The sequence below is a fragment of the Rissa tridactyla genome, chromosome 10 (assembly GCF_028500815.1).
Source record: "Rissa tridactyla isolate bRisTri1 chromosome 10, bRisTri1.patW.cur.20221130, whole genome shotgun sequence".
In the NCBI taxonomy this organism is placed as follows: domain Eukaryota; kingdom Metazoa; phylum Chordata; class Aves; order Charadriiformes; family Laridae; genus Rissa; species Rissa tridactyla.
In genome coordinates, this window is record NC_071475.1 from 12,212,375 (window position 1) to 12,234,643 (window position 22,269).

General features: G+C 39.8%; 1 protein-coding gene across 2 annotated transcripts in view; it reads right to left on the reverse strand.

The window, feature by feature from the left end:
- Positions 1–724: 724 nt before the first annotated feature.
- PDZRN3 (PDZ domain containing ring finger 3) overlaps positions 725–22,269 on the reverse strand; it is a 143,831-nt gene continuing 122,286 nt past the window's right edge. For both annotated transcript variants that reach the window (XM_054216566.1, XM_054216567.1), the window contains 7 exons: positions 17,379–17,632; positions 14,820–14,907; positions 7,216–7,314; positions 6,271–6,333; positions 5,305–5,406; positions 4,115–4,231; positions 725–3,148 (listed from right to left, as the gene is read on the reverse strand). In XM_054216566.1, the coding sequence (XP_054072541.1) occupies positions 1,598–3,148; positions 4,115–4,231; positions 5,305–5,406; positions 6,271–6,333; positions 7,216–7,314; positions 14,820–14,907; positions 17,379–17,632 (2,274 nt within the window). In that variant the 3' untranslated portion in view covers positions 725–1,597. The remainder of the gene's footprint in view (positions 3,149–4,114; positions 4,232–5,304; positions 5,407–6,270; positions 6,334–7,215; positions 7,315–14,819; positions 14,908–17,378; positions 17,633–22,269) is intronic.

The window sequence follows — 22,269 nt, forward strand, 5'->3', positions numbered from 1 at the left end:
GACAAAATAGGCACTGATAAACTGTTAATCTCTCCCCTTCCAAATTTACACTTCTGTCATTAAGATCGTAATTTTTGCTCTGTACAGTTAAGACGGATGAGTCCAGAACAAAAACTTAGAAGGGTTTGGGAGCAAGTTTTCTGTGGGGGCAAAGGAAAAGGGATGGAGAATCTGGGAGCTATTCATAATGTGTCTATGTTACTTAATGCAGCAGAACATTCCAATTTATATCTGACTTCTTAATTAGAAATAGAAAACAAGAAAAGGAGTGTAATACCTCTTTGACATTTAGTTTTTGTCTTTTTTACAATCTCTTTTAATTTATATATGCTTTTATTTACATATTATCCGTTTTTAATGCAAACCCACACTGAAGGTTGCAGGGGGGTTTTACATACCACTAAGAAACCACGAAACAAAGCAGAACAGGAGAGTGGAAGTCCTATTTCTTTCTCACTTACAGGTCATCTTAAATGCCGTGTGAGTTGAAGATACACATTGCTCGATTCTACCCTTGATATTCCTTGTACTTCTGTCTTCCCTCCATCTTTCCTTCCCTCAAGAAAACCTCAATCCAAATTCCCCCCAAAGTCAGGATGCAGATTATTCTGTTAGGTTTGACTCCCGTAGGCAGTCCTGGCATTCCTGCAGCACATGAGTTACGCTCCAGGGAAGAATACTCTACGTGGTGAAACCAGAAGGCAGTCAAAAGAATTTAAAATAGTTTGAAATATAAAACAATAATTTATTTTACTTCATTTTACTGTTAACGTTTGTAGCTAATGATGATTTCATGAAACTGCTTTTATAATTCAGTACATTCAAATCTATAAAGCAAACAGTTACTACCATGGGCCTTTCAAATTCCACAAACTGTCTTATATAAACAAATTAGCTGTACATGCACATTTTTTCAATAGGTTGCAACATTTGCAAACATGCTTTAAAATCCTTTAAAGCTTCAGTATAGTGTACTTTGCTTCAGGCTTTTCAGATGAAACCTATATGCTTTCTTCAGAAACCTTAAAAAGAAAAATGTTTAAATGTTGAGCATAATTCTAAAAACTGCTGTTTGATAAATGTTAAATATTACACGAGAATGACTCTAATTCGGAGTTTAAACCTTGAGCTAAATATTGATAAACAACACTGTGTAGAAGTGAACAACAGCAAAATAATATCACAAAATACAGTTTCACAAAAAATACCTATGTGCAGTTGCTCTTGTGGGTTTCTTGCATTTTTTTTTAGATAAAGAAAAGCATGGGTACCTTTTAATATGAATATAGTTTAAGCAAATTACCTGTGTAAGTATGGTTAATACATTTCTGATATTTAAACACTTCATGTAAAAGGTAACAAGTAAAAAAGTACAATCGGTGTTCCAAAAAGCACTGCTAATATTGCCTTTGAAGGAGATGGGCAAGCTTCCTCTCCACTTCATAACGGAGAGCCTGGCACCCACAGTTGTAGAGTTCAGTATTTGAACCATAAACTTGATGACTGTATCTTATATACAAAAATCTTGCCACATTGAACGAGGCATTGATTTCTACCCCAATGGTAGTGTTTTATGTACATAATTTAGCAATGGCGATTATACAGTAGTCACTGACAGGAAGGAATTGTACACCCGTGTGCCGTCTGGTGACTTCGTTCCATGGGTTAGCAGTTCTTGGATTGTCATCCAATTGTCAAATATTTTTTTATTTCTCTTCTTCATCATTTTTTTGTGGCTCAGTTCAATGATGTTCATCTCTTTCTTTTCTTCTGCACCTTGCTGTTCCTTTAAGCAATCTAACCTGCTCTGCATCATGAACTCACGCCGCCTCCTCTGCTCCTTCGCTTTCACCAAATGCTGCTTCCGCTCTTCCTTGCTCCAGTAACGGCCCATCTTCATTTCACTTATGGCGTCATCATCTGTCGTCATACCACTGCGCTCCTCCTTAATCTTTATGGCACGTTCCCTCAGCAGCCTGTCCCTGACCGGCCTCTTCGTAATGTAGCGCGTCCCATCGCTTCTGACCTTGACTTTCCACTCCATCCTTGGTTCGCTCTGGCTTGAGTTAAAGTCCTTGCACATACTCACCAGGCTCATTTGGCTCTGTGCGTACTCCACTGCTGATTTCTGTTGGATCAGCTGCATGTAGCTCTGATAGTGCTGTGCGTGGGCAGGAATATGAGCATGCTTGTATGGAGAGTGATGGTACGGGGAGACGTAGGAACCAGAAGGCTTTTGACCATGAGTAGGGCTTTTGCTTCCATCACTGGCTTTTCTCTCCTTGCTTTCCAGCTGCTTGCCAAGGTCGGGATCTTTAGCAGAGGCATGGCATTTACCAGTGCTGGATTCATGACTTTCTGAGCCAGCAAATAAATTCTTTTGGGAGACATTATATGCCACTGCCCCCTCATTACCTTGACAGTTAATGCCTTCTGCAGTTCTGCGTAGCGAATTGTCAGGGGAGATCTCCAGCGTGAGCGGTGTGCTTCTGCAGCTTTCGCCTGTGTTATACGCGCTCGAGCTATCCTTGTCAGACTTCTCGGGGAGCTCTGTAATGTCTGAGAGCTCATGCCTGCGAACATCGATGCTTGTGTTATAGTTGCGGAACCCACTATTATGTAGCATCCAGGGCTCCCGGTACTGATCTTTCAGCTGCTGCATCTTATGAGCTCTCACGATATTCAGGCACTCTAGCTCGATATTGCGCAGCTCCTCATTCAGCATCTCCAGCTCTCTGTCAACACTTTCTTGGTCGCTTTTACTCATATCCAGCGTGCTGTTATGATAATACAGACTGTAAGGGTTGGCAGACTTCACCTGGCACTTCAGTTCCAGCAGTTCCCGGAATCGCTCGCATTCGTCTACGGGTATGCCGAGGAAGTCGACATCTGTGCAGTCAGCTGAGATAAATGACTCATTGCTGAACTGCATATCGCCACTTCCAAGGGTGTCGTGACTGTACGTCAGCTGCTTCTGGCTCCCCAAAGTGTTGGAGGAGGTGGTGTGATCATCAGCATTGTTCTCCTGCTCGGAGCTCTCATCGTTGCGAGTGCTGTCGTCTGTGCGCCCCACGCCACTGTCCTTCTCATGCTGGTTAGATAAAATAGTGGCTGTATCTGTGGTACCTCCATCCTCCTCATGCTTCTTCTAACAGCAAAAAATGAAAGATGGAAAGAGAAGTTAGTGCAAGGACATAAAATATTTCAGGGTGTTTATTTTTTAATAGTTTTCTTAATCTGTCACTCGTTACGCTTTCTGCATCTTTGTCTTTTACTTGTATGGAAAGAATATTATTAAGAACTCATAGAATTGGTGACCGAAAGCACAGCCTGCTGTGGATGGCTTTTTCAGAAGAACCCTGAGGTCTGCTTTTCAGTTATATAGCAAAAACAGTAGAAGTCACATTTTCAAAATGTTTCTTCTCCCACGTAAGGGCACAAAAGTATCCAGTTCTACTGTGGTGCCAAAGTGACAATCTGTCTCTTAAAAAAATGTGGATGCCACAAAGGATGCAGAGTTTTAGAAAACTCTAGAAAAAATACTCTAGACAAAAATTGAAAAACTACTCATGGACTTTTATGATTGCATTTGATCATGGCAGCGTGATGGGGAATACAGGCCCAAAGCTGCGGCCCTGCATAAACCTTGCTATGAAAAGTCTTTTTCATTGCCTTTCTCCCCATATATAGACCTTATTTCACTCATTTGCCAGAGTTCTCCATTTGGATTTTAAGGTTTCAGGAAGCAGCCTGTTTTCAGTAGGTTCATGCCTATCAAACAGGAAGTTTTATAAGTTAGCTCTCTGCCTGATATATCTACCGTACACCTCCCTTGGACTTCTCTCAGTGACCACAGCCAGAACAGTGGATTTATAAGAACTGTGATCATGTTGTAAGGGGCAAAATAAAAAAAAAAAATAAAATAACATTTTAATAAAAATATTTTGGTCCCTGAGATCAAGTTTGTGGATAGTCTTGTAATATCTTGATTTTACAGAAAGTCCTTTTGCCTTGATCATCATTTGAGACACTAAGTGTATTCAGTCAAGCTCAGTATTGGAATATTGAGTGCAATGTGAAGTTTTGACACCATTGCACAACAGAATGGCAGTACCTGCTGAAGCATGCTGGCAGTAAATTGCATTGCCTGGTGGTGCTGTTCCTCCAACATGTCCATGTGCAAGTCATCCAGAAAATCATTTCTGTCATCATCCATCCATCCTTCATCCAGCTATGTGAAAAGGGAGAGAAAACCCAAACCAAATGTTGTCAAAGGAATGAAGAGTGACATAAATTATGTTTGTTCTTTGTGAAAAGTGATTGGGAAATCTTAGGAGAGTCTTTCCCATGTCCTGGGAAGGAGCACACATCTCCTTGTGCTAAGTGTGGGTATTGACTGTCCTGCCACCATATCCAGCAGCATGGTTTTATCTTCAACAGCCCTTTATATGTGAAAGAAACACAGCCTTTTCATCCATGGAAATACTTCTAAGAGTTGGGGCTGTTTTGGTTTGTGTGCGACTTGATTAGGATGTATAAAAACACCCAAAAGCCCAAAGCTTGAACACATCACTGGCGAGGCGGCGTCGAGGGCCAGAGGGAAAAATGCTGGCTAGGGGTCTGTAAGATTTTTTTTTTTTTTTTTTTTTTTTACTCCCAGCCTCTATTATCCCCAAGGGAAAGATCAGAAACATGTAGGCGAACAGGCTGGTCATGAGCCTGACCCCGTGTCTGCAGGTGCTGGGCATGGGATGCTCTCATAGCACCGGGAGCAGAGAGAGATCAAATAATAGTGCTCTTGGCTGTTTGTTCAACATCTTTGTTGTGCTAATCCCTGCTCTACAAAGGGATCTGGTGCAGCCTTTCCCTACAGCTGAGGATGCCTCTTGACAGTATTTAACTACATTAAGAGATGGTGTATAAAGGGCTAAATAATAGTTGTTTTAATGAATGAATAATCAATAGCTATAGGAATGAGAGTTCAGTATGTTCTTCAAAGTTATGGCTTGAAACCATCCATAATACCTTGCAGTGATGTTTGTAATAGCATTGCAGCATATATAAATCCCTGAACGTCTTATAAATTAAACTTTAATATACAATATATATGTAAGCACTGTGATTGCTGAATTCCATTATTTTAGACCGTATATATATGTCCAGTCAAACTATATAATATGGTTTTAGGTAGATCTGGTAGATTTAAGTATGTTAAAATTCTTCAAAAGAATCTAACTGCTTTCTACAAAACAGCAACTCATTTAATTAAGATTCGAGAGGGTTTTTTTGTTTTTGCTACAGTACCTGAATTTCTGGTCTTGCAACAAGTAAGGAGATATTCTTGCTCTCTTCACTGGTGAGAAGTGCCACAGCTTCTTCTCGGTTCTGCACCTCTATGCCATTGATCTTTAAAGAAAAGAGCAGCAGAATTAAATCCCTTTGTAGGGATACTTCAACACTGCTGAGATGAGCTCTAGGGAACTGCGTGGCCGGATAGATGCCAGTGCAACACAGGCCAGGCACGGTCCCTGTTCAGATAAGTGTTGGGCAAGCGCTGGTTTGGAGACGTGAAGCTATTCCATACCTCTGCACATGATGTGCAGAGCATTGTTATGAGGACAGGAGCTGGAGGAGGAAAGCTGGGCAGGAGCAGAATCATAACATCAGGTCTGGTGGGTGGAAAGGATCAGGAACACCCCTGTGTGGGACAGGTGAGGCTCTGGATGCTGGTCCCAGAGACCGAATTGCATGTGGACCTCTACTTCTGTTAGTGTCTGTAGAAGGTAGACCCTTTCTGAGAGAGCCGCTGTGGTGTAGGATTGTTGTGCTTGGGAGACAACTCATTCTGGCGCATGGCAGTGGGTGCTCAGCCTGCTGAACGAGTACTGACATCCCTGTGAGGAAATAGGGCTGTCCCGGGAGATTCTGCAAAGAGGAATAATTACTTGGGCCAAAATAGAGGGTTTCTGTGGTAAAAGGAAGACTTTAAAGTGGAAACGTATCAGAATATGTGCTGGGAACAGATGACATCTGCTGACAAGACGCTTAGCCTGCAGAGTAGGGCCAACATAGGGCTTTATTGCTTTACGTGGCCAGGACTGTCAAAACTTGACTGAGATATGGCAGAGGAAAGGGAAATAGCCTCAGAAAGTTAAAAGGAAGCGTATGAATACTAGTCTGAAGGGAATGATTTGTAAAAATTATACTGAAATAAAGACATCGCAGTAGATTATAGTGTGTTAGCAGACTTAAAACCATTTACACACATACCTGAATAATGCGATCCCCTTCTCGGAGTCGACCATCTTTTGCAGCAATACTGTTGGGGTCAATCTACAAAATAAGAGAACTGTGAGTGCTCTGGAGGTTTGAGACTCAGAAACCCAGACTTGGTGATATGACTGATGCTGGAGGCCAGTTTGTCCACCGTTGCTGCTGTACCTGTGGCTGTTATATCTCGCTTAGTGATTGCAGGACTTTTCCTTGCTTATGTCAGACAAAGTAAAATGCAAATTAAAATGATCAAGTCAAAACCAAAACATTTCTTCCTGAGATGTGTCTTCAGAGAATGTAGGTTTATCTTGTTTGCATGATATCGAGTTACCTCATCATTTAACGTTTTGCTTTACAACACAGTGCTCTGATTAGAACCATTTTTCTGCAAACAGAACAGGAAGGATTATGTCCTAAGTGATGCATTTTAATGAAAGATTTTAGATTTAGTTATGAGTTTCTTTCCCCAAACTGCTGCTACTACTAATTTGAAATGGATCTATGTGATGAAAAAATTATGTATAAAATGCTACTTATTTCATGAAAGGGGGAAAAGAGAGACAAACAGGCCCCAAATCTTTGCAAATAAAAATGTGTGGGTTTTTTATTTATTTATATTTTTTTCTGGAATAAATGAGAGCAAAAATTAAAGAGAGGGTATACTAGAAATACTTTGAAAACATAATCTGAAATTGAATGCTGAGACTGTGTTAGGGGAAAAATTAACACTAAATGTTAATATAACAAAGTTTGACTTCAATGGATGCAGGATTTCACTCAGTTTGGAGAAAAGGAAAAATAATTAGATTTCTTCCAATTACTGCTTTGTGGCTGTTTTTTGAACGTGGTACAAACAGAAGAAACAGAAGATAAATGTCTTAAATGCCCAACACTGCAGTTTAAAAGACAAATTGTATCTTATGGAAATCAGCTCAATCTTACCTCACTCACATAAATACCCATGTCATCTTCATCATCCGTTCTGTAACATACAGTAAGGCCAAGCTTGTCCTGGCTGTTCACTCTATGTAAATCTACTTCCTGAGGTTTAAAAAAAAAGAAAAAGAAAAAAAAAAAAGCATTCTCAGACATGGCGAGACACTGGTGACTGATGGAAGCAATTCTTCAAATACAATGAAAATATTTTGCTTAAGTGATATAGTGGATCTCTTTTCATTTCACTTGTAGACGAGGTTAACTTACTGAGCAAAACGTGATTATATGCAGACAATCAATACCTGGGGCATTTTTGACCCTTCAATCAATATGAAGTCATTTTGAAAACAGACCTTTTATTGATCTTAAAGAAGAAAAATTACCTATATTTCATGTAGTGGTAAGTCTTCAAATGCTGAAATACTTATAAAGTATGATTTCAATATTTGCCACAGCTGATATATATTTCCTTAGAAGCAGGGAAATTTTCTGGCTTTTCAGAGAAAAATATAATACTCTATTACATTAACTTGTGTAATTTTCATGACATGATGTAATAAATTTCTCAAAAGTGAGACTGAAAATCAATATATTGTCAGCAAAGCATTCAGTATTGGTAATAGAAATATAATAAGCAGTTCAGTAACTTGCAAGGGCTTGGCTGCCGCAAGTTATGGTTTATCATTCTAGTGCTCTTTGGTGGTCTTGTTAGTCTTGGAGACTTTTAAGCCATCTTAAAAATCTGTGTTCTTCCTCTCTGCTTTTTTGCCACAAGGTTTTCATGTGGGTTATTTTTTTTGCTACATTTGTTCTGCTGCTTTGTGACAGTGGTTGGCATATAAAGGGTTGTAAAGTCCGCGGAGATGCCCAGGAGCTGTGGGATGCCCCTGGCTGGTGCGCAGTCTGTGTAACCATCCGGGGAGCATCTCTCAGCTCTGCCTTCTTGCTTCCAAGGGGCATCCCGGGAGCTAAGGAACCCTGGGGTGCCTAATGCCTTAACCAGCTTATTGCGACTGCTGTGTCAGTCCTGAGGGTGCTGCTGTAGGGAGGAAGGATGCTTCTTCATAGGTAGAGGTGTAATAGCAATGGAAGGTCATGCTCCTCTGCAGCTAATGCCAGGCAGGATGGAGGTGGTGGCTGTGGGGCTCGAGCCCCATTGCTGCGAAGGGAAAGAGCGGGACCAGGCAGAGGGGACAAAGGGACACAGGCTGGGAAAGAGGGCACAGCTCGTGTGGGATCTGAGGGCTGTCCCAGCGCAAGGGCAGAGCTTGTGCCCATCCGTTCCAGGGGAAAAGTCCTGATAACACAACTCATTATTTCTGACCGTCTCTCTGTTTTGACCTGTGTTGTGCCATTTGTAAGGGGCAAGACAATAAAACAAGCTGATATGAATAATTTATTGGCATGTCTAGATGACAGCTGCCAAGATCAGCAATCTCCTGTTATTTACTTGTCGACATGTGTAATTTCTTTTTTTTTTTAAAAAAAGACGCATAGCTGTAAATGTCCGTGACATTTCAGATGGTATTTAAATGGCTTCAATCAATAGTATCCATGGTAAACTGCTGCTCTTTTTCTCCCTCTTTTGTTACTTAAAGGTTTGAACACAATGCTTTAATAGTGGGGGTTTTTCAGATTTCTAAAGCTTTTGGGGCTTTCTAGAGAGGAGATGGAAATTCGTCAGAAGAAAAGATGAGACAAAGTGGATTCGATTCTGATCTCATTTGATCCTTGGGAACGCCGCTGCACTCAATGCGCTTATTCTGCATTTAATCATGGTGCAAACTGGGGATGAGGTGGGAATTTGTGCATTGGGCCTAATCCAGGCCTCGAATGGTTCCCGTATTTCCTGCATACTTTAACAAAAAGATTTCATGTCTTGAGGGAAGATTTTATATAGTTTACTCATTTGAAAATGTGGCAATGAAACAGTGGCAAGAAACTAGTGCTGTAGCTCATTATACTGTTTGTCATACTGGTAGTGAAAATTTATATATAATGTTAAAAAAACCTCACAAAAATAACAACAAAAAAAGCGCAGTGACTTTGGCCATTAGTTAAATACATCCTATGTAACCATAAACATTTGCCAGCGCCCTTTGGAGTGGAAGGAGAGGAGGGAACAAGCTATTAGTTTCATTCTTACCTGCTGCATGTTGTAAATAACAATAGGTGCTTTTCCAACAGTATACAACTATGAAGTGTATTATTATAATTAAAAACTAAGGATGGGTTTACATTTAAAATGCCCCTGTGAGATACTAGAAGGTAATAAGTCATCTGATAAATTCAGCATTTTATATTTTAAAAGGAAACTGGATATATATTGTTTAAAAACACGCTCACAAATAAGGCAGCAAAAAGCTAAAGCAAACAAAAAAGTCTTAGAGCAGGTGTTTAGAACCTGAATTTTTATGAGTAATTAGTTGACAGACTTTTACCCTTGGGTACAATCCCTTTAGTCCTTGGTAGGAAAAGAGTAAGTGGGTTTGAAGCTACCCAAGTATGATAATTTTGTGTACTTAAAGATAGGAACAGCTGCTTTCTGTGGGTCTTTGCATCAATAAAGTTTTAATATAATCATAAAGGTTTGAAATATTTGAGAGATAAAAGTGTGCAATTCCAGTTGGAGTTGAAGAACCAACTCCAGAATCTTCAAAGCAAAGATTATTTCCCATGTTCAGAGTAGAGTCTGTATAATGCCCAGATACATGAAAGGGAAAAACAGAACAGAAAATTGGCACTGGCAAGTACGGATACACAGTACCTTCAGTAATTGTACCAGGAATTAATTAAACTCTAGGAATTAGTATGGACCTAGAGAACTTGGAAGGTGTAAGTTCACGTGCTTGCAGTGCCACTGGGCTTGCTGTTTCTTACTCCTCTGTCTTCAGTGTTGCAGCTCTGGAGAGTCCAAGGGCCTGATCCTGTGAGCCTGCAGCCGCCTGACCCGGTCCAGGGACCCTGCCAGACACCAGCTCTGTCTGAGTAGTCTGGTGTCTTAAGATGAGAGAATATTCAGTGCTCACCTGGGGCTCAGATACTATCGCCATGAACTGTATGTAAAATAATATGAAGCGTATCAGCCGCCTCCGCTGCAGAAGGGAGGCACTGGAGCCACTCAACACCTGGGCTAGATCTGCAGAAATGGGTTAGCAGAGAATGGGGGTAAATGTTGGGGCTGCGTTAAGATCATAAATGGAAAAATCTCCTATATGATATAAATTTTACACACATGCAGATAATTAAAATCTGCTTCTTTAGATCAGGTAGAAGTGACATTTTGAGAGATGTTCCAGAGAAGTTTTTGTATGCTATTTCAAAACAGCGTCTGCACAAGAGATCTGTCTGAAAGATTATTGGCTCCACATCAAATGTAGAGCCAAGAAGAGCTCAGAGAGATAGTTACCGAAATCCATATGGCATTTGTAGCAAGACAAGAAGAAATGAACACGCACTATGACATTATACCTGCATCCGCTCATAATAATGAATTAGGAGTAAGTGATAATAGTAAATTAACCTCTCTAAGCTCAGAAGATCCTTCATTTGCAACAGATTATTGAATTATTGTACTGCTGATTTAAAATTACGGCCTGCCTGCAAATTCATAAAAATCAAAATCCTTTCTCTAACAAGACAGAAATGACCAGTAGAAATCTGAAATGAGAGGACAATGATGGGTAAAAAAAAGTTCAAACATTCAGAAAGCATTATCCAGATCTTGCATAGTAAGTACTCTGTCCTTTTGTCTCTCTCTGTAAAAAGTGATGGCTTTCTTTCCCTGCTGACTTCTGAAGTACATGATGAGCAGGGCCCACTTTTTTGCTACTCCATTAATAGGTTTCACCTAGAAAAGAATGTCAGGGAAATAAACATAAAGAACTACTTCCTTTTATGCTATTTGAAGCCTTCTTAGTACCTTTTGGCAACTGACCCTGGTACAGCAGGAGGAAAAATCTTGTTCTTGCTGTCTTGAAGCTAAAGAAACTGATCTTTACATTTGTCTTTTTACATAAATGTGGTTTTAAACATAGGCAAAGAGCAAAAACCCCACCCCTCCACTTTTCAGAGAAGAAAATTGTATAAAACAGGTTTTCTTTCTAAAATTCTTTGCCCTAGAGAATAAGTAAAAATCTGCCTGGAGGTTTCTGTGCCAGCCCAGCTGCGTGATGGTAATTCTGTGATGGACCACAGAGGCTGGACTAGCTTAACTCCTCCATGGTGCTGGGGAAGGTTGGAAAAAAGCGCATCTCACCCTGCTGAAAAGGGGCTTTGGATGCCTAAGTAAGATAACTTGAAGGATGCCCAGGCTCTTTGCCAAGCAGGTGGCCAATGGTCCATGATTAAGACCTTTCTCATGCAGTAAGAGGTGGTAAGGCCAGGTTGGAATCCTCCAGAACACTAAGGGAGGACACACTTTCAGTATTAGCTGGTGAGCAAGTTGAAATGTTTTACCACTTTTGGATTTGTTCCAAACGAAGAATATACAAACACTTGTTTTAGAAAGTACAGTTGTGAAGGTGAAGGAAGATGCTGCTTCTTAAACCTTTATATATTCAGTTGCTGCCTGAGCAGGACTGCTAGGGCTGAAGTCTTTTGTATTCAGAGACATAGGAATGCCTTGAGAAGCCCCTGATCAGTGCAACTTCCTGCGGAGCAGGAGTCTTCATGGAAAAGAAGTATATTCACATAAAGATGCTTTCAAATGCTTTACACCCAGGATGAAATAAAAATTGCAGAGTGCCTGTGATGGAGCCAGTTGATTCCCATGTTCAGTTAGTTGCCTCTCGCCTCTTCCCCTCCCTTGCAAATAGATTATTGGAGAAGTAAAAGAAAACTTTCAACCAAAGTAGCAAAGTAAAGGGGAGAGCTCGAAACCCTGGCACTCAGCTTTTATTTACGGTTTCCTCAAAGCAGTGAAGTATTAATTTCAAATTTTGAAGCATGGCTTTTGGTGCTGAGTGTGTTCATTTTTTGCTGATCAGCTGTTGGGGTTTCACACCAGGAACACGGTGCGAGCTGTGTGCTGGGAGGGCAGAAAGCCATTTGAACGAATCTGTTGTCCTTCAGTCTTTTGACGTGAAGGCTTCATTTCTGTCCAAGACTGAGTGAGAGTACCAGAAGGGAGATTTCTTAGCAGTTAGCAAAGATTTCATGTAGTTTTTCATCTCCAAGCTGTACTTAGTCTCAATTCAGCTGAGTTCAGTTCTCTGCTCAGAAAGAAAACAAGTCCTACATACAAGTTGCACATCAGAAAGGGTAAAGTCAGAAAGTCAAATGTGAGAGAACAAGCCCCCTTTTTGATGTGGAATGTTCTCCTTTGTAATCTGAGAAAATTAACACTGAGAAAGCCCTCACGCGGGCTGTGTGTCTGACAGCTGGCCAGACTTGTTTGAATAAACATATTAACGCCTAACGCTGCTGGGGAATCCTGGAGTGACATTATTCTTCCTTTATGAACCTGAAATGACTTCTGGCTGGGCCTCTGTGAAGAACGAATGTACTTTTAATTTATTATAAAATAGTAGTTCAGGATTTAGTCCCTCTTTCCTTGTGGCATGTAAACTTCAAAAGAAAAGAAACAACATTTATTTATTTTTGTAGTAGGGAATATATGGCAGTTACCTCTGCGTCATCAATTTTAAGATAAACGTTGAGAGATAAAACTGAGAACACAATTTTGGCGTCTTGGTGATACTGCCAACATAAATTCCTTCCTACGGATATTTACGTTAGAAGCTTGTTGTGAACTTAGGTATTTCACTCTTTTTGTCTTGTTTACTTGTTACAAATCACTAACCAGTCAGTTGCAGACCATAACAGTTTAGATGAGGAGCTTCTGATTTAAATTCAAAGCACATTTTATGGACATAGAAGCCCAGAAGGCTGACTTGATGGCTTTCTTACTTTAGACATTCCTGCTGCAGTCAATGAAACAGTGCCTTTGTGGTCTTTTAAAACATATCTATCAAAAGGCAAACAAAAAAGCAACTAGCCAGTTGAGTCCCTGTTCGCACTTTGACCTTACCATTGATCATAGTCTCTACAATTTGAACAAGAATCTTTAGTGGTTTTTAAGAAATACTATTAGGCTACAGAGACTTTTCTAATGTTCATCTCCCCGCGTTACTGAGCTGATCACCTTTTGCCATTAAGTACTATATCAATGTCAAAATTATTAATGCTGTGGTTTAAGGCATATTAACGTCTGGCTACTGAAGTGCACGTGTTTAAACTGTTTTCAGCTCAACTGGTTGACCTTCTAATGGAAGCAATATAATTTATCCACAGTATTAGATTTCCTAAAAGATAGATTTTGAAAAGACACTGCCAGAAAATACTAATTTGTTCTATAATTTTCCCTTAAGACTGAAATCTATATGGTACTTGGTTTTATTTAAGGGAAAAAAAAAAGGCACTTGTTTGAAAAGTAAGGCCTTGAAGTCTGCTAAACAGCATTTGTTTTACTGGCACTTTGATTTTATCCTGATTTTGATTTGCGTTTGTATACAGAGATGAATTACTACCAGATCTGCAGAATTTGAGAACAGCTTGCAAACTTTTTATGGGGTTTTAGTCCTTGATGCTGCAAACATTTTTATAGAAAGGAACAACTTTGTGCTTATAGAATGACTGAACCCTGCTCCCATTGAAGCTGTTGATAAATCTACCACTGATTTAAACAGAGCTACAGAGAGGTCAGCATCGCTTGCCTTAACAAATAAGGCTGAGCAGGATCTAAGAAACCAGAAGTGCAAGCAAGCTAAGAGTAAACTATTTGCTTATTAATAATCTTGAATGTATTAGCTGTATCAGACATCACTGGTGGGATTTAGAAATATTGAGATACTTTACTGCTATTTATTACAAATGCTTAAAACACTTCAGTGGGTCAGTATTGCTTAAGTATCTTGGAGAACTAAGTCCCACAATTGATACGCTGCACTCTGAATGGTTGGGAGCAGGTTATTAAAATGAAGAATGAGAAAACTGAAGATGAACTTCTGATGGGATATACAAGTACTAAAAACACAAGTGATTTTTAAAGATTTGGCAGGAAAACGGACTTGCATACCTTCATGACTGCTTCAACTTTTATTATCTATAATTTTATATGTATACGTATGTAAATTTTCAGTAATGAAAAAGGGCAGAATGGCTTAATATAGTGGTATATCTAATCTGGTCTTGTCTTGTAAACTTAAAATACTTATAAATTATATAATCAAGAACATCTGCTTCTCAGCTGGGGAATATTTAAGGGAAACTCACACATTTTACTGTGACTATGTGGAACAGGTCCTGCCGCTCAGCAAACTTGCAAAGTCTTTCAGAAAGTCTAAATCAGCATAGTTATACAGAATTTAATTAATGGAATCAATGACTTCATTATTTATGTTAGCTGAAGACCTGGCTCATCAATCCATGGTGCACAGTTAAATACACTGCCAAAGGCACCAGTAAGGTTTGCAACCTGCAAAGTAACTAATGAGCAATGTTATTACAGATATCTTTGAAATGTCTTCTCACTTTATATACAGTATAAAGACTGTGACACGCATGTGTTAAACTTTCAATAAATTAAATAGTTACTAAAGACTAAGTACCTCTAATTCCAGCTCATCTCGGTCCATTTCTTGATGAATTCCTCCCATGTAGTCATTTGGGTCATAGTATTCATGGACTGATGGATGGCTGGAAAAAAAAAGGTGCATTTTAGGACAGAACTTAGCATATGAATATACTCCAAGCTTATAGCAAGTCATTGTGACCATGATGGACTAACAAACAAACCAAGAAGTTGCATGTGGTTAATTATATACATTATGCCATTTATACCAATAAATGTATTAGACATGAATTACATTTATTATATGAAGAGTCTAAAACATTTGGCACCTGATGATGAATGAGAGATTTGTAAAGAGTCTTAGCATTTATTAATGATTTTTCTCCAAATGTAAAGCTGACTTGAGTAAAAAATATACAGAGAGAGGAGTAGCAAAGTATGGTAAGAGGTACCCGGTGACAGCTAAGTGAGCAGGTATTTGCCAGGGTTCAAGATGAGAGGGAATACTAGATTATTTACTCGTGAGCTCAGGTTATTTGCAGGTGTGCAAGTAAAATCATCCTTGCCTACTTGCTTGGTATTTTTACTTTGCCTTTAAGACACAAAATTGTATCAAGTTGCTAAGTATTATAAAAATAATTTGCCACTCAACTATTTAGATCAACAGGATTCTGTTGATTGATTTGAATGCAATAAACTGTGCATAATGATTTTAATACTATTTAAATGTGCACCACTCTTCATATTGCCATTCGCTATTAGCATGCTGCTTTTTACAATTTGAGCTCTTGGGCAGTTTCACCGTCTACACTTTGGAAGTTGTAAGCAGTGTAATGCTCTTATGGTCACTTTTTTCTATGCTGGAATTTTATTTCTGCAATGAAAGTAAACTCTCTCTAATTCTCGGTTAACTAAATATATGTTTCTTTGTAAGTGTGAGGCTATTTACGTAATGGCATCTGCTAATTGGTTAAGATAGCCAAGTTGTTACATGCAGGCTAGATTAATTTGAATGGAATTTGTAGAAGTTACAGGAAGCATTAGGAAAAAATGCCTGTTTTCTTGCAGATGCCGGGTTACAGGACACTTGGCTGGCCACCTGACTGGCCTTGTACCCAGTGATCGCTGTGAGGCCATCTGTGTGGTTCTGACCAACACCTACAGCTCAAAGTAAGGCCACTGATGATGCCAGCAGTTGGAATCTAACGATTAAGGGGCAATATGAAGGTACTTGATAGGACTGAGCTGGTATTATGCAGGCATATTGCAACCTAAATAATTCATCATGCATTAATCTTTGCTGTTTTCCTAATGTAGTTGGCTTTGTAGTTGGTCTTTGAGTACCTTCAACTTTCTTGCAAATGTTTTTGGGGGTTTGCAGTATAGTTCCTCTAGGAATAAGTGTGTCCTCTCCACAGTGCTCTAAGCCCTGTTGCTTTTTCATTGCAAACAAGCTCAAAGCTATAGCCTTTTGTCAAATGTTTCTGCTAAAACCTGCAGCTGTGCTTGAATTTGCAATGGGCTGGGAATAGGTGGCCACGCAGTAATATCTGATGGAACCATCTTTCAAGTAGTCAGCACTGAGAGTCACGAAAGGAGCAGACGTTGCAGAGAGGAGCCCAGTTCCTGGCTGAATGTGAATGTTAACATGCTGTGAAAGTCGCTTAGGAGCAGTACAGGACCAGTGCCTGTTTGTAGTCAAACTCTATTTCTTAGGAGTGCTGATGAGGATGTTCGGAGAGGCGTGCTGAGGTGTTTGTGTGTGACAGACGTCCACAGCTCGGGTGGTCGGTGGGGGTTCCCCTTCCAGAGCTGCACAGACATCTGCACACCAGCACTGCCTCTCACCATGTGCAGGACCATCTCAAAACCAGATATTGCTGCGGATTGACCAGACCACGGTCCTATACACAGCAACCGAGACGTTCAGAATCCTTTCTCTTCCTTTTTCCCTTGTGGAGATGCATGGCAAGATGACAGGCAATTTGCACAGGTTCCTTGGGGAGCCGTTTTCCTCTTGAACAGCGTGTGAGGGCGTGGTGTGTGTGTGCCAGGAGATAATTGTCATTTTTATTTGTAAGTACAAAAGCATCAAACTACCATTAACAATAATTAAAATTTGATTCTAAAACATCCATGACAGCACTGGTAAGTAATTTTAGTCCTAGAAAATAATTTATTTGAGTAACATCGCTGCAGGGTTATAATAAAGTAATTAATACACTGGAACAGAATGTAGCAGCTCTTAGCATCACACAATTTATGGCAGCCATAAAAAATAAAGTTAAAACATAAGCAACCCAAAGAGGCAGTGCGAGGAATTACAAGAAGCAATAACTTTATCCATCAAATGCCAGCAAAAAATGAGTTTTATGAGGCCGTGTTGTGACTCAGTGCTATTACTCATGTGAATAATGCCTTGCTAGTGTGTAGAAAAAATGAAAACGTTTTGAGTTGTGGCTCAATGGTGTATGAACCCTGGTTACATCTGGGAGTACAGGTTCACCAGCAAGTAAAGGTGAGTTTGGGAACTACTTCTAATGTGCCACATTAAGGAATGCAAGGATTTTCAAGGGCTTTGCAAACTGTTACTTACTCTTCAGGTAGGAGATACGGGTCCAGCACAGAGACGGGTGGAGTAGGCGAGCCCATCTTGCTCAGAGCCATGATGTGTTCAAAAGTGATGTCTGTCTGCGTGCCCACATCTACCAGCTGGGACTCATGAGGGGGAGAGAAGACCTTGGTGCGTGGAGTTCTTCTCAGAACCTGCACCACAATGGGCTCTTTGGCTGTTTTGAATGCTTCAACTGCCTGCTCGTGTGTTGCTTTAGATAAATCCTTCCCGTTGACCTGCGGGGGAAAAAAGCAAGCAAAGTATTGAGAGAAACAGTCAGAAAGTTAAGGATATCTTTATGATTTTGGCTGTTAATATAAAAGTCTCAGCTTCCATCTAAAGGTACATACAGCAAGTACTAGGAAGTATTTACGCGCTGTTATGCATCTCTCATTTTCCCCTTGCACTACAGTAACTTTACAAATCCTGTGCTCTGTTTTTAGAAATTAATTAAAATTTTTGGAAATTAATTTAAAAAATCCTGTTTTTTATTCTGATAGGTAGATTTCACTGGGCTCACTCTTTGAGCTAAAGTACAAACCAACATCCTATTTGTTTCTTGCAGATTAGAAATCCCTCAGCCCTTGTTCAAACAAAACAGGTCCTTGATTCTCCTGTCATTTTTTTAGTTTTTTGTTTGTTTTTTTTTTTTTTTTTATAAAATCTTTTAACCCTATTACTGAACAGAATTACTGGGACACAAGATGAAATTACAATATTATGTATCTTTGTCTCATTAACAATTTTTCAGATTAAACATCATGGTGGCAACCATTCACTGCAATAAAAAACTAGCATTTTAGGGATGGGATCCCTGTAATGGTATAAGGAATAGAATTATTAAGAAAGAAAAATTATTGGTGCTTTTTCAAAATCACTTTTCGTCTGTGTAGCTTGGCCATTTCCCACCTTCAGATCTCACCACCATCACCTCCTGGTTGAGTTATACAAAACAGAACTCCTTTACTAAACACGACTGGGAGACCCAACCCAGAACTACCAATACTCGACATGCCAGGCCATGGAAGGTGGGGGTCTTAGAATCATAGAATTGCCTAGCTTGGGAGGGACCTCTCAGATCATCTAGTCCAACCATCAGCCATCAACCTAACACTGACAAAAACCATCACTAAACCATGTCCCTCAGCACTGTGTCTGCCCGGCTTTTAAATACCTTCAGGGATGGTGATTCCACCACTGCCCTGGGCAGCCTCTTCCAACGCTTAATAACCCTTTCAGTGTAAAAATCCACTGCTCCTTTCTCAAAGGAGCAGTGAAGCTCCTGCTCACAGCAGCAAAACCGAGATGAGGCGTTCAGTTTTAATACGTGGTTCACAGTTTCAAATCTTTGGCGAGCAGAGGTGTCCTTCCTGATCCAGAGAGACATCTTGAGCACTTCCAGCCCACGCTGGCTTTGTGTTTCACTCATGCTTAGCTTCCCTCCTCACATGGTTTCTAAGGAATTCTTCCATAAGTATCTAAGTTTACCCAGGGGCTGTGAAAGAGATGAGGTCATATTTGTCAGAATTTTTATAAAGCTGCAAAACCATAATTCTTATTTGGAGTTTTCGTTCGTGAGAAACATTAATGTTTCTGTCTGTCTCCGACTGTACAAACTGTAATTTTAAGGGAGCTAAACACAATGAACTGTGTGGAATGAACTGAAAAATGGCAACTGTGGTGAAAAGCCTGAACGTGTGCCCACTTCCTGCTGTTCCCCGCCCAAGATGGAGATTTCTTTTGAAATTCAGCCTGAGACATCTGCAAATCCAAAAGGTCTCTGGGATCATATGCAAAAAACTATGATACAGAAATAGTGGCAACCACTAATAACTCCAGTAAGTTTTTATCCTATTTTAATCTGCAAACTGTTGTCATTTTAATACAGACGAAAAGAAGCAATTAGAAACAAGCTGCCCAGAGCAATGTGTTAGTGAAAGCTGTACAGTGAAATTAGGATCCTAAAGCAACATGCTATCATATAATCGTTACCTTGTTCTTTGGGCTGGGGCAAGTGTTGGCTGAGATGTAGAGATAAGCTGCAATTTGAGATCGGACGATGCCACTAGCATTGACAGTGAGGGCCCCTATCATAGCGGTCCTCCTCGTCAAGGAGCACGCTTTGTTTATATATTTTCTTTAGGAATGATGTCTTACATTGCGCTCCTTCCAGTCATGCAGCTATTGACTTGAAAAATTACATTATTGTATCAAAGGTATGAGTTGCACAGTGGGAACTGTTGCCTTCTGCATGGCAGTGCATGGAATAATAGCATATTTTTTTTTCCAAGGCATAAAAATAATTCATTACCCTGACTGAACATAGTTGCAATAGTGTCTAGCATCATGTATTAGTGGTCGCTGGTCATTTAAGCATTTTTGTACGTGTCTGAAATGTACACTGATGTGGTGACTCTGCCACGTGAGCTTCTTGAATATGAATGAGAACTCTAAAACATATGTCCAGGTTCTGATATCTTTACTTGTATTGGATCGCACTTAGTTCGCACGGTGCTCTGCCATGTTTAATCCCATTAAAGTAGGTGGGGCAACTGAACGAGTGACATAACTCAGCGCAGTAACTGAATTTAGCCCGTACTTAACGTATTGCCCACAGCAAAAAGCTGGGGTGATAATAAAGAGGGTTAACTCCAGCGCAGAATCGATTGAAAAGGCTAAATTCCTGCTGAATTACCTTGTGCACATAACACTTATTACGCTGTCATCTTTGGTTTATCTTAGAGAGGCGATGACACCAGGTTTTTTGTTAAGCGAGCGGAGGATGGAAGGTGTTAGCAACGCATTTACATTACACAAACACTTGTATTGACTGCGATTGCTCACAGTAATGCATAGCATGTAAAGTTTGCCCTGGTCAAATTAAATATCATTAACTCACCCAATTGAGCAGATTACTTTAAAACAATTTGTACAGCTGTAAAATTAAGTTCAGTATAATGTTTTCTCTGGAAAGAGGAAATGCTGATTATGGTTACAGTTTTATTATTTGCTGCAAATTAAATGTTGCACATTTTATTGTGTGCATTCTGATTTTTTTTGTTTCGGTACAACTAAATCCAACAAGCAATGAAAAGAAAAGAATTTAAACTGCAGAAAGTGTAATGTTTTTCAGAAATGTGCTCAGCATAACTCTTGACCAGGAAACTTTTCATGTGAGCTGCTTTCTACATCTTTATGCTAAAAAACTGGTGAAAACATGCAAAGGATAACTTTCTAGTTTATTCCCCAGTATTGTAATGAAATTGGGTTACAGACAGTTTAGCACAGGTCTGCATTTTAGTTTAGGTTCCTTAGGGCATTTTATTTCTGCAAATCTGTGCACTGGCACCCTCTTTGTACTTTCATATATATATATTTTAATACAAATGATAATAATTTCAAAGTCAGGTTGATACATGCAGGGAACAGGCAGTAGATGGACTGTACCATAAATTGTTATTGTAGGAGTTATTTCCAAGCAGCATCCTGACTGTTTTCTACAAGCTGCTAATGCAGGAAAAAAGAGAAGTGCTGTGTAGCAAGGGAGAAAGACGTGAGACCGGATCATAGAATCTGGGAGAAAAGCCTGCTAAATTTTAATCTAAAACCTCTCCTTCTGCAAAGGGGACGTTCTGGAGAAAAGATTTGTGACTTTCTGGGATTTGGTTTTTGGTTGGGACTCAGCGTTCCCTAGGTTTGCCTGCTGCCCAGTGCCCTCTCTGGCAGCAGAACGGATACACGGGGTTTTCACAGATGCCCGTTCATCAGCAGCTTAACTGTAGATGCTGGACAGTGAGTCAGAGCAGTGAGGAGCACGCCCTCATCTTCTTCTGCTTCATTTGCTTCCAGGGCAGCCCCAGCAGAGGGGATGGAGAACACCCCGGGGCAGGGGTGTGAAAAGTGCTGTCAGTAACAGCATTGTTATGCCGCTCTGCCAGAACATTTCATCTTCTGTTGCTGGGCCCAAGTCAGAATTGAGCATTTCATTGGGAATTGGTATTCAACAGTCTCCACTTGGCCATTTCAGAATACTAGGATTCTGCCGCGCATGGTAAATAAATAACTCTAAAAGGGAGTTTGTATTTGATGTACATACGATTTTATATCGTGGGTTTGATAAGATGGCAATGATTATAGTAAAACGAAAGCATAACTCACTGTACTGTTGTTATTATGGGTTTCTTAATGCACTGCTAAAATATGGTTGGGGATTTGGTCTGTAAAAGTTGATAATTCTATGAAATATGGCAGCATCCATATCATATTAGGCAAGCAATTCTCTGGACAGTAGATGTTCACACGAAGAATGGTTTCAGGGTCAGTCTGCGGATCTCTTACAAGAGACTGATTCCTGAACTCACACTGGGTGGAATCCTTTTAGCTCTGCGGTTTCTCTTTTGATCAGCAGTCTTGGCCAACGCGGTGCACTGCCGACCTATTACGGGTATTAAGAACTGCACTAACAAAATAAAGAGTTAATGGGTTGCACTGAGCTAAACATTTAGATTCTGAATATGGAACGATGGAATAATATGCAATGATGCAAAAATATGCTTTAAAGTGATTTATAGCAGGGAAACTACAATGTCTGAACCTGGCCTCTTAAAAGCCTATGGTAAATACTGAGCAGTGAATAGTTTGTATTTACTTTTTTTTATAAATATTATTTCCCATCCCAGCACATCATTTTCTGTTGTAGGGACATGAAGATGGGAATGCTACAATATTTGAATAATGAAAACTAATAATTCTGAAGTCGTCTTATGTATAACAGAGCCGATCTGCTTTTTTTTTTTTTTTTGTCTGCAAAAAGTAGCAGGTATTGGTATTTGATTTTTAGTAACACAAAAATCATGCAAAAGAAAAATATACT